General features: G+C 42.7%; 1 protein-coding gene across 1 annotated transcript in view; it reads right to left on the reverse strand.

The window, feature by feature from the left end:
* The window catches only part of arl15b (ADP-ribosylation factor-like 15b), a 94,971-nt gene that overhangs the window by 53,343 nt on the left and 28,284 nt on the right, over positions 1-13,344 (reverse strand). The window contains exons 2-4 of the mRNA XM_063013901.1: positions 12,958-13,102; positions 12,284-12,343; positions 1-47 (exon numbers count right to left, since the gene is read on the reverse strand). The exon at positions 1-47 is cut by the window's left edge and continues 162 nt beyond it. Coding sequence (XP_062869971.1) covers positions 1-47; positions 12,284-12,343; positions 12,958-13,102 — 252 coding nt within the window. The remainder of the gene's footprint in view (positions 48-12,283; positions 12,344-12,957; positions 13,103-13,344) is intronic.

The raw sequence follows: 13,344 nt of genomic DNA on the forward strand, positions 1-13,344 counted from the left end.
AGAGCCCTGGTAGTAACGGCTCCAGTACTTCTTAATGGAATCGGCACCTGGAAACACACAAACCACACAAACGTTTACTGGAAAAACACAGATTCAGTTCATTCTATTCTCTATTCATTTACATTTACAGCACTTAGCGGATGTTTTTATTAAAGATCAAGAGCCTTACTAATCCAGTACCTTAACCAGTAAGCTACCACTGCCCTAACTATTCAAGCTCTTGGTGTACGATGTAGGATTTTATAACCAGTGACATCACTCAGCACCCCATAAAAGTCCAGATAGCTGGAAGTGTCAGTCCGGTCCATTGTGCTACAGTTACGGCATCAACAGAACAACTTGTGCTCTATTATTTCCCAAAATGCAGAGATTTCTATTTCGAGACTATTTCAAGGTGATCTGGAGCTTGATGGGTTGCCAAGTTAGATAATAATATGCACGTTCTTTTTTGTCACAATCTGTACAGACACAAATGAGGCCCGTCGGTACGATCCTACAACAAGAATTGCACAAAGACACAATCCAAAAAATAAATAAATACAATCTGAGCAGAAAGCTGAGCTGCCGTGGGTTTAGGGCACCAAACTATAAGTATAAACACGATCTAAATCGTGACAAACCTGCCATGATGTACAGTCTCTATTTACATAGGCTCAGTTCCCTAGAAAGAAATGGAAAGCCATGCAATGAAAAACATCTCTAACAAAAATTTTGGAAGCTGAGTGAAAAACAGAGAGAATTTCATCACGTCTCCAGCATGAACATAACTGGAACCCAGTGGGTGAAGCCTGACCGACACCACCCGTGCCTTTCCCAGTATTCTTTGCACCTACTGCGCTGTACTTTTATGACTCTGAGCCCGAGAGCCAGCGTCGGTCTTGGTTCATGAGGCCTGTGTGCGGGAGGCCGGGTCCAAAGGAAAAGCGTCTCGCTGCTGCAGTGTGTTTTCTTTAAAGTCGACCCTGAGAGTACTCGAGCGATTCCTTCTGATGGCCAGTCTACAGCACAGTTCAAATAGGCCTGCTTTTACAGTGCACATATGGTTTCTCTTGCGCGCAGCAATTTCGGAGGGGTACAAAAATGCGGCCACCGAGACGCACACATGCAGAATGGCTTTGGTTAGAAGGAATCGCTACGGCGGGGGTTCCGGACTCGAAACTGTGAAGAAACCGAGCCCAAAGCGCCTTCATCATCCAGTCCTTCTGAACATAAAAGAGCTTATTAACCGCAAACTTCATACAGAGCTTTCACTACACGCAGAGTGGCTGCAGCGCAAAACATCTCCAGACGCGCACTTGTCATGGTCATGTATTACTGATGAAAAAGCGTAACGGATTTATTTAAAATATTTAATATGTTAAATGAACTTAATATTTTGCCCAAAGTGGTTCATGTGGCCGACAGTGAATAAAAACAAGCTAACATTCAGCAGGCGAGTGAAAGAAGATGCCAAATGCGTGTTGGTGAGCCATATTCTGCATTAACAGCAGGCAGAGAAATCCTGTATTTTTAATAAAATCTGGTGATGCTCAGTGACACGGATATTTATTTATTTGGGTTTTATCACCATGTTTAACACATATGTGTAATTTAATGGCAAAACACACATTATGTTTGTTTATTTCATCTTGTCTATATATTTTCGGGTCATTTTATATTTTCACAGTGACATATATATATATATATAAGCAACATTTCACTAATCAATAGCAGTTCAGCACAGTGGGACTAAATTCTTTATTTTCTTTCTAATGAAACATCACCACATTCTGGTTATCAGATGTTTGTCACTGGTTTCAATTTTATTTAGACTTTAAATAAAAACAACGCTTAAAAACAGCATCAAGCCGCTCAGGTGGCGCAGCGGTAAAAACACACGCTGGAACCAGAGATGGGATCTCGAATACATCGAATCAAGCCTCAGCTCTGCCTGCCGGCTGGGCTGGGCAGCCACATGAACAACGATTAGCCTGTTGTTCAGATAGGGGTGGGATTAAGCCGGACAGGGACTCTCTCATAACTGATGCAATTACGACCTCTACTGGCTGATTGATGGCGCCTGCACAGAGATGGGAAAAGAGTGCCGTCAGGGTGTGTCTCTCCGTACACAGAGCTGATCCGCATTGCCCATGTGTCGGAGGGGGCATGGATTAGCTTCGCTCTCCTCAATCAGAGTGGGGATCGGCATTGGTAGAGAGGAAGCATGGCGCAATCGGGCAATTGGACGCGCTAAAAGGGAGAAAAAGGGAAAAAATGCATAAAAACTAAATATAAAAAATCAATAAAAAAAATAATAATTCACAATTCCCTAATTTACAATGGTTTCTAATCGCACTAAACAATAGCGCGCTTTAATTGATGCCGTTAGTGTACTGTGTAGCACAGCAGGACACAGAAATACAGTCCATATGAAAAGCTGTTTTACGCCGATCAGCCGTAACATTAAAGCTTAAACTTGACTAATATTTATTTACTTAAATTTATTAGGATTTTAACGTCATGTTTTACACTTTGGTTACATTCATGACATGAACGGTAGTTACTCATTACACAAGATTCATCAGTTCACAAGTTTTAAGATCAAACACAGTCATGGACAATTTTGTATCTCTAATTCACCTCACTTTAACGTCTTTGGACTGTGGGAGGAAACTGGAGCTCCTGGAGGAAACCCACACAGACATGGGGAGAACATGCAAACTCCACACTGAAAGAACCTGGACCGCCCCACCTGGGGATTACACCCAGGACCTTCTTGCTGTGAGGTGACAGTGTGACCTTCCTCGGGGCAATTGTGAATACACAAATTAGGGAGAATGAGAAAATTAATAAAAAATACAAATATTAATGATCCTTAAAGTCAATAAATAACAAATACCAAGCAAATCCAACAAAAAAAAACTCAGCATGCATGAATATTTGCTCACTACCAAAAGCAGACATAGCTTTCTTATTGAATAAATTAGCTTTTTTACTTCCCTCTATCTGCCCACATTTTGCTCAAATTGACTGTGCTCCTGATTGCTGAGTCGCAGTCAAGGACAAGGCTAACACGACTATTACTCTTTAACTCCATCCAGATCTACAGACTCCAGACTGAATTCCTATATGCTCGAGAGTTTTCGCTTGTTTCACTGCCTTGTAAAACTCGAGACAGAGGATTTTCTGAGACTCTCACTACACACTGAACACGGTGTAAAGACGTATGCTGAGTTATTAGCAGTAAAAGTCCTTCAGTCAGAATGGGTTCATCACAAGCGTCATGCTTTTGCTCGACTGGGTTTAAACACAATATGTGAGTATGTGTTAAAAGAAATGCAGTGTATGGTTTGACCACTGGTGGCGCTGTAGAACACTGTAATGAAACGGATCCCCGGCAAACAGTATCACATGTTCTTCTGGAATCTGTAGCGCACAGAGATGACATGTAAGCATCTATAAAAGCTGGACGAGCTCCTTCTTACCATTTTATTGTATTTATTTGTTCTTCCTTTTATTCTATTCCTAAAACTTGTAACTTCGCTTTGGCAGTACAAATCTCCTTATTTGTCATGCCAATATTTATTTATTTATTAGGATTTTAAAGTCATGTTTTACACTTTGGTTACATTCATGACAGAAGCGGTAGTTACTCATTACACAAGATTCATCATTTCAGCTCACTAATGTCAAACTCAGTCATGGACAATTTTGTATCTGTAATTCACCTGACTGCATGTCTTTGGACTGTGGGAGGAAACCCACGCAGACACGGGGAGAACTTGTAAACTCCACACAGAAAAGACCCGGACCGCTCCACCTGGGGATGGAACCCAGGACCTTCTTGCTGTGAGGCGACAGTGCTACCCACTTAGCCACCGTGCCGCCCTGTCATACCAATGCAGGACAACTTGCAGCTAAACAGCGGCTCTACCAGGTTAGTACAATGGGGGAATTGGATATGACTAAACTGGGAGAGGGGGGGAAATGATAAAATGCAAAAATAGGTAAAAAAAAAAAAAATCAGCCAATAATCAAATCAGCGGGATATTCCGCTAGCACACCGGCACTGAGATTCTGAACTCCTCGGTTCGAAACTCGCCGTTGCCACCGGTCGGCTGGGCGCCATCTAGCGGGAATAATTGGCAGTGCCTGCAGCAGACACGGTTCTGCCAGGGCGGGATGACCGGACTATGTGGGCGGGGTCTTCAAACGCTGTGTAAGGACCCTGATTGGCAGATAGAGAGGCGCCTGTGCAGAGTGCATGGGTGAAAAAAGTTTCCGCTAAGGGCTGCACACGGGTCGGAGGAGGCGCGAGCAGCAATGTACCCACCTCGACTGCAATCAGGGATCCCCCAGCAGCAGAAGACAAATTGACTACGATAAATTGGGAGAAAATGCATTTAAAAAAGAGAAAATAAAGGGAAACCCAAACAAATGCAATTTATTCGCTATAGGAAATGTGTTCACTGATTATTACAATAAATCTGACCAGGAGTTTCCAAACTTTTGCATTTTGTTGCACATTGTTTTAATTATTAACTTGAGAGACCAGAATGTAATTTCTTGCCGTCTTTACTGGATTATCGCATTATAACAACTTCGACTTCTGCATTAAAATGCAAATGAATCAGATTTGGTTTTGATCGACTTTGCAAAGAGCTGCAACAGTTACAATAAACAATCGTTATCCAAAACCGTGACTGATCACGTCCAGCACAATCTTCTTCAGCGGATTTATAAAACAGTGTGCATTATGCCAAACCACAGGGAAACACCCAACATCTTTCAGCAATTTATAAAAGGTTAAAAAAGAAAGAAAGAAAATAGTAAGAATTCACAAGAATTCACACCAAGTCTTGAGTGCAGACAGGAACTCCTTCCAGTAAAATGTGATGGTTTGATAAAGAGACCACTGTTCCATGTAGTTATGAGCAATTGTTTGTACAGATGACCGTGGAACTGGAGAGTGATTAAAATCAATCCAAGTGAAATTACTTGTGAACATTTATAATCACTTCTGTGACCTGTACAGACTTCCACAGAGATTTCTATTGTAATGCTTGTGGCTTGGTTAAATATATACGGTCAAACATTTACATTTAAAGCATTTAGCAGAAAATGCTAAAGTGACTTATCCAAAGCAATATATACACCGACCAGGCATAACATTATGAGCACTGACAGGTGAAGTGAATAACACTGATTATCTCTTCATCACGGCACCTGTTGGGGAGAGGGGTTTTCGGCAGCAAGTGAACATTTTAGTTTATCCTCAAAGTTGATGTTAGAAGCAGGAAAAATGTGCGAGCGTGAGGATTTGAGCGAGTCTGACGAGGACCAAATTGTGATGGCTAGACGACTGGGTCAGAGCATCTCCAAAACTGCAGCTCTTGTGGGGTGTTCCCGGTCTGCAGTGGTCAGTATCTATCAAACTGGAATACTCACTGGAAGATCACTGGTTCAAGCCCCACCACTGCCAGGTTGCCACTGTTGGGCCCTTGAGCAAGACCCTTAACCCCTAATTGCTTAGACCGTATACTGTCATAGTATTTGGATAAAAGCATCTGCTACATGCCGAAAATGTAAATGATTGTCTATAAATTGTGGGGAGTAGTTGAGGGGCTGAAGCATTGCCTGTTTAGGGTGTTCCTGACTTGTGCTCAGTGTCTCTCAGTGGAACCAGTGGAACTCTTCAAGTGGTTGCTGTAAAAATGAAATGAATCAGGAGGCCACAAAGCTGAATAACATTATAGAACTATCTACACCGTCAAATTAATGCCATTTATTCTGCTTCTAAGCAGAGATGATTGTCAGTCGGTGAAAAAATAAGCACGTGTTCGAATGATTCAATCACAGGAAACAAAGAGTTGCATCAATCGATCAAATCCAAACACTGTAATAACTTGACCTCAGTTGTACTCACAAAAACGATTGTGTGTGTGTGTGTGTGTGTGTGTGTCACTGTATCACTGACATACGCACTTTTATTCATGTCAATTTAATCCAAATAGCTTCCGTTCTACAGTGAGGAAACTCCCTTCACATTAGTGTCTATATGACAACTCTAACAGCCTTGATGACATGAAATCCCTCAAATATGAAACACAAACATCTGAACACTATTATGCCACGTCCACTTCCCCCCTAATGTGTCTCAATGTTGAGAAGACATTTCCAAAACAGATGTTCAGTCGTTCCAGCACTATCACACTGCCACGAAGGGGTTCACTTGAGGATTTGATCAATGGTGCCATCTATCAGCGACAAGTCAAACTTGAACACAGCTGGGTAAAGAAATCTCAAACCCATAAACATAGAGTCCAGGTCTCCAGTAAAGAGTCTGAACATCACTGGCTGGGACAATATGATCCCGAGTGATAATTCACATGCTGCATCAATAATAACGACACCACCGTCCTCACTGAGGACATAAAAAAGCACCAGCAAGCTAAATGTTCTCAGATGAGACCGTGAACGACGACCGTGTGAGGTTTCGCCTGTCGACCCCCCGGATCTCTCTCACACACAGCGTGTCGTCGTCACATGGCCCACAGAGGACAGATACACCAGCACCCCGGCTCACCCCCTTCCTGCTTCCTGACATCTCTCATTCCCTACAAACCCCAAAAACTCAACACCGGATTCCTTCAAACGATGAGTGAAGCGGTAATGCGGTGGTCGAGCGTGGAGGAGGAGAGCGCAGAAGAAGCAACGACGTCACGACGCGGCCTTGCTTCCATCAGTAGAGCGTGATATGAGCCCCCGGGTGTCCTCAGGGGTTAGTGCCGCGTCCCTAACCCTGTGCTTTTTACGGGAGAGGAGAGACGGTGTCACTCCACACGAGTCCTACCATGGTGAGAAAGTCATCCGTGCACAGGAGGAAAAGCGGCGTGAACTCTGACATTTCAACACGAGTGATTTTGTCATGACTGACAGTTTCCAGGTCAGGAAGGTTTAATTCATCAGATATGGAAAGCACAGACATTCTTCACTTCACTCTTCGTAAAGGTTCGGTAATTCAGAAGGTCTTTAAAACAATAAAAACCCAAAACCTTCTGTAGCATCTTTACACACACTATCTGGCCAAAAGTATTTGGACACCTGACAGTGAGCTTGTCGAACATCCTATTTCAAGAACAAATGTTACAAAAAGCTAATAAGCTAGAACAGGGGCGTCCAAACTCTTCTTCTTGGGGGTCAGATGGAGTAAAAAATATGCAAACATGGATTTAAAAATATTCATAATAGACCTACATGATTACTAACAACTACACCTTTTTATTTAAGTGACTAATGATCTATCGTCAACTAAGATTCTGCTGGTTTCACTCACCAGTTTATAATCCTAATGTAAAGATTATTATACTTATTTAAATGAAACATACCCACTTCCCTCTGAACTCAGTGAAAACATATACATTTTCCCAGCGCGTCTGAAATCTTCTGCATTCGCGTCTAGTTTCCGTTTCTATCGAGCCATCGTGATTATCTAAAAACTGGGGACGTTAATGTAGGTGTGACGTTATTGTTGTGAGTCGGGGGAAAGAAGACGTGGAGCATTTTAGATTTGTTTTATGTGATAGCGACACCCAGAGTTCAAACAGGTCAAGCAGTTTAAAAAAAAAAACTGTTTAATAGCTGCACAACTTTCATTTTATTTCTAAAATACCTCACAAGCGGCTTCAAACATGGTAACGGGCCGCAAATGTTTGGACATCCCAGCCACTTTACTGAGAAGGTGTTTACAAGACTCTTAAGTATGTCTGTTGTAAGTTGTGACCATTCAGTCAAAAGCACATTTGTATGTCTGGGCAATAATGTTGGTCAAAAAGACTCAGTTGATGTTCCAGTTCATTCCAGAGCTGTTCAGCAGGGCAGAGGTCAGGACTCTGTGCAGGACACTGGAGTTTCTTTAATCTGAGCTTTTGTTCATGCCTTTATGTGCACAGGGGTGCAAATGTGCTGGAACAGGAAAGGACCTTCCCTAAACTGTTGCAGCAAAGTTGGAGGCATATAATTTCCTTTACGAAATTTATTTATGATATATTAGTGGTTGAAACTCATGAATTCAGAAAATAGATATGGATATGATTATGTAGTTGCAGCTCAGCGGTTAAGGTGCTGGACTAGTAATCGAAAGGTCGCTGGTTCACACACCACCACTGCCAGGTTGCCACTGTTGGGCCCTTGAGCAAGGCCCTTAACCCTCAATTGCTTAGACAGTATGCTGTCACAGTACTGTAAGTCGCTTTGGAAAGAAGCGTCTGCTTCATGTATATGTAATCATTTTATAAAGGTGTACATATATGTATGAATATAACCATCCTGGTCAAGCTCACAGCAGGCCTGGTTAAACTGGGAAACACTTGACACACGGCAGGAACACAGGGTACCAGTCCATCCCGAGCCCTGCAGCCGACCTCCCCGGTGGGCCGGTTATATAAACACATTCAGAAAGCGGATTAGTTTTGTAGTACTTTGAATATTTTTTATACTTAGTCAAACAACATGCAGCCTGTTCGTGTGAATGAAGACAGAATCCCATGTGCTCCTGCAGAACTCGGAGAGAAACTTCCTCTGCGTTTCATTTTTTATTTCGTTATTGGCTCATTATGTGGGCAAGCGAAGCCCCTCTGACTCAAACATCAATAAACATTCGGGGCTTAGTGCCCCGCTAACTGTGTTTGGCAAGCGGCTTTATGTTTACACCTTATTCAGGCTCACGTTGTGTAGCCGGAAAGTGAGTGTTCTTATGGAAAACACCAGAATCAAACACTGAATAGTAATGCTTTACACATCTGGCTGTGTGAGTGTTCCACCTACATCTGGGCTCCAGCTTGTGATACATCTGCATTCAACCGGCACAATGTGGACGAGGGTTAAAATCATCATTCATTTGAAAAACATTAAATTTACGTTGGTGTCATTCAGCAGACGCTTTTATCCAAAGTGACTTGAAATTATAAACGAATGCGGTTCGAGCAGTTGAGGGTTAAGGGCCGCGCTCAGAGGCCCAACAGTGAAAACATGGTGGTGGTGGGACGTGAACTGGCAAAATGTTTAATGAGCTTAAATTCGGTTTATAACTCATGTTGGTTCTGTTAAGTGTCTGATCGTTTTTACCACCTGTCCGTACTGTTCACATGAAACTAGGGATGTCCCGATCCGATCTCACAGATCGGGATCGGGGCCGATCAAGGCCTTTTTAACTGATCGGAAATCGGCTTACTAATACTAATGCCGATCATAACCCGATCTTTTGTTTTACGTCAGCATGTCCGCTGTGTGGAAATACTTTAAATTGGAAAGTGAAACGAGTCCAACAGCGGTGTAATGTCTGCAGTGCGAGCGTTTCACGAGGCGGTGGGAGCAGAGCTGCGTTCATTACTGTAGAATTTTACTGTTTATATGGTGTGTGAGTCGAGGATCACTCCGGTTTACAAAACAATAACTTTTAATCCCAGTATGAAAACTTCAGGACCATAACATACAGCTTTTACCAGTTTACGTGTTACAAGACTGAACGACATCTCAGTATCAAGCTCTCTGATTGGCTTAGTTATGTAACCGAGCGTCGTAGTGATGCACTCGCTTAATAAAGAAATAAAATACACGCTATATTCACTAATTGTCGGGAGCAAAACACTTTATTAACTTCTTCTGTTCCGAATAGCGGACAGCCAGAGCCGAGCACGCTATCCCATGCGCTATGGAAGCCCCAAAGGGTCAAAACACACTCACTTTGCGTAGACCCGTCCATCAAACCATTGTCACAATACAAGCACTTTAAGAACTGGCTTTCCTTCATAACAAAAGAGTGACTTTCCATTTTATTTTGGTATTCAGGTTTTACTGTAATGCTGTTAAGTAACTTATTTGTTTTTTTTATATTCAAGTTAAGCCGCTACACCACTTGTGAGTGGAGATTTTTCTTCATTTTTGGTGTATCACTGCATTAAACAGAATTATGTTCTTTGAATATAAAGTTCAAAGTAAAACTGTAATTATCTCACTTCATTTTTACTACAATGCTGCACTAAGTTTGTTTACTTTTATTTTGTAAAAGAACATTAAGCAATAGTTTGGATGCAGGCAATTTTTTTCCTACAGCACTGCAGAGCTATTCAGTTGTTAAACATATACACTGGATTAATGTGAATAACTGTAATGTACTTGAAGTGTGCACTGTGTAAACAGTATTATCTAGTTCTTATCTAGACAATATCTAGAAAATACAAGTATCGGTTTGAGAATCGGTATCGGATCGGGATTAAAATTAAAGATCGGGATCGGGAACAAAAAAACGTGATCGGGACATCCCTACATGAAACGAAACATCCAGAAATCCTTTACAGAGGTCCAGAAAGCATCCTTCCATAAATAGAAACTGGGATTTTCCCAAACACAGCTAATGTTACATTTTCTGCATTTAGCAGACACTCTTATCCAGAAGTGCATCCATAGTGAACATTACCTTACTCTGGTTTAAGTAAAACAACAGTCCAAGAACACAAATCTGCTGAAACCTGTTAGAACCAAAAGTGGGGTTTTTTTTACAGAAAATGAATAAAAGTGTTAGTAAGTTAGTAAGTACAAGTCAGCTTAAATGTTTAGTAAAGAGGTGATGAAGGTTTTTAATCGTCTTTTGAAGACGGTGAGAGACTCAGATGTTCGGACAGACAGAGGAAGTTCGTTCCACCAATTGGGTGCCGGTACAGAGAAGATCCTTGATGCTGATGCTCGTCTTCCTCGAGTCCTGAGTGGAGGATCAAGTCGAGCGAGACTAGTAACTCGGAGGTTGCGTGGTACAGAGCGGGCTTTGATTAGACCACGAAGGTAGCTTGGGGCTGGTCCATTTTTGGCTTTGTAGGCGAGCATCAGTGTTTTAAACTGAATGCGTGCAGCTACAGGAAGCCAGTGAAGAGAACGCAGCAGTGGGGTGATGTGGCAGAAGTGGGGTGATGTGGCAGCAGTGGGGTGATGTGGCAGCAGTGGGGTGATGTGGCGGCAGTGGGGTGATGTGGCGGCAGTGGGGTGATGTGGCGGCAGTGGGGTGACGTGGCAGTGTTTGGGTTGGTTAAAAACCAGACGGGCAGCTGCATTTTGAATGCGCTGTAAGGGTTTAATAGTGGACATGGGAGCACCTGCCAGCAGGGAGTTGCAGTAGTCCAGACGTGAGATTACAAGTGACTGTACAATAATCTGAGTAGCTTCCATGAAGAGAAATGACCGAATCTTTCTGATGTTGTAGAGGAGGAACCGTCACGATCTCGTCATGTTGGCTACACAAGAAGAGAAGGTCAGCTGGTTATCCAGGACGACACCAAGGCTTCTTACCTTATCAGACGGTCTGATCTGGGAGTCATCAAGAGAGATGACTTGATCCTGGGTTGGAGATTGATCTCCAGGAATAAGTAACAGCTCTGTCTTGCTGGGATTGAGTTTTAGATGATGAGCTGACATCCATTGTGAGATATCTCGCAGGCATGCTGAGACGCGAGCTGAGACTTGTGGTTGAAGCACAAACCACTAAACCTTACTAAAAACTAACACGCTGACAAAACTGAAGCTAAATCTGTAATGGCACCTTTTGGTTGGCATAGATAATCATTATCAGTAACAAGTCACGTGACTGTTAATTATCGTGAAATATCCAGTGGATACAGAATCCACATGTAGTTTATTTAGTCTGAATCTTTTAATAAAATATAAAAAAAATAGTTATTCTAACAGTGGAACAGTGGTAGCCTAGTGGGTAGGGCTTTGGGCTATAAACTGAAAGGCTGAGAGTTTGAATCCCAGCTCTGCCATGCAGCCACTACTGGGCCCTTGAGCAAGGCCCTTAACCCTCTCTGCTCCAGGGCATCGCACAATGACTGACCCTGCACTCTGACCCCAACTTCCAAACAAGCCGGGATATTGTCAGGATTTAAGGAGACGAACGAGCTGCTGTGGCGACTCCTAACTGGAGCAGCCGAAAGAGGAAGAAAAATCTATTATTGTGATTAATCTGTTTATTAAAATCATGAGCTGACTGACAGAACGAGAATATTAGTTACAACATCGAACACTGTCGTGCATTTGTAGACCTCTTTATGACTTAGAAACACTTTCTGGGCACTCGGGTGGCAACGTGGTAAAACACGCTCCTCAGCCAGGGTAGGGGTCAGCAGCAGCGGTGAAGAATTCAGAAACGCATAAATAAAATAATATAAGAGATAATGATAATAATAAATAATATATAGAACAATGGATAAAAAATAAATAAAACCGGCGACTAGAATCCAAACAAAGCGCTTACCTCCAAGCTCCTTCACGTTTAAGATGGCGTTCTGAAATGGCACCGCTTTGATACTAAAACCTGTGGAGCAAAATAAAAGGATCCTTAAAAGCAAAATAAAAAAAAACTACAAACTGTCATTAAAATACTGACTGAAATGTTTTAGAAGAAAGAAAACCAGCATTAACAACATTTACATTTTCAGCATTCAGCAGATGCTTTTATCCAAAGCAATTGAAGGTTAAGGGCCTTGCTCAAGGGCCCAACAGTGGCAACCTGGCAGTGGTGGGGCTTGAACCACTGACCTTTCGATTACTAGTCCAGTACTTTAACCACTAGGCTACAACTGCCAGACCTTTTAAAGTAATAGTGGCCAAGTAGTGGTAGCAAGGTGAATAAGGTGCAGGACTACTGACCAGAAGGTTCAAGCTCTTAACCCTCAGTGCTGCTGGCATTGCATTCTGTTACTGCAAGTCATGAATCTCTCCTAACCTGCACCAGTGTTTCCAGGTGAAGAAATAAATAGTGAGTGTGTGTGTGTGTGTGTGTGTTCGGTGTGAAACACCAGGGTTTAAGAACAGGCTTGATTGCTGTTAAAAAGCGTGAAATGGTTCCAGATGAGGCCGCAGAAACATATCAAACAATAAGGTCTGTGGAATGATGGACTGACTGAGGTGTTCTGTGTGTGTGTTGACCTGTGGTCGGTACGATGGTATCTGTGGCTTCGCTGCACAGTCTGGACAGCAGACTGGTCTTTCCGGAGCCCGTCAGTCCAATACACACTACATCATACTCCGTCCGGGGAGGAGGGGGACCTTTACAGCACAGAGTTCTGAAACACTGAGACAGAGAGATGAAAGAAATGAGGATGGACAGCTGAATATTCGTCGTGACAGAGGAGACAGAGACAGTTTGTCTCTGTAAACATTTGCAGGTGGAACACAGTGTGCTTGGGAGTGAACAGGACGCACCGAGTGTGTGCGCGTCCCTCTAAGAACTAAACGAGAGCCGGATACGCAGACGTCTCACATCTGTTGACCGAGTGTTACTTCTAGATCTGGAAGAGGAAGAAAAACGTTCGG

The sequence above is a fragment of the Trichomycterus rosablanca genome, chromosome 18 (assembly GCF_030014385.1).
Source record: "Trichomycterus rosablanca isolate fTriRos1 chromosome 18, fTriRos1.hap1, whole genome shotgun sequence".
Lineage (NCBI taxonomy): Eukaryota > Metazoa > Chordata > Actinopteri > Siluriformes > Trichomycteridae > Trichomycterus > Trichomycterus rosablanca.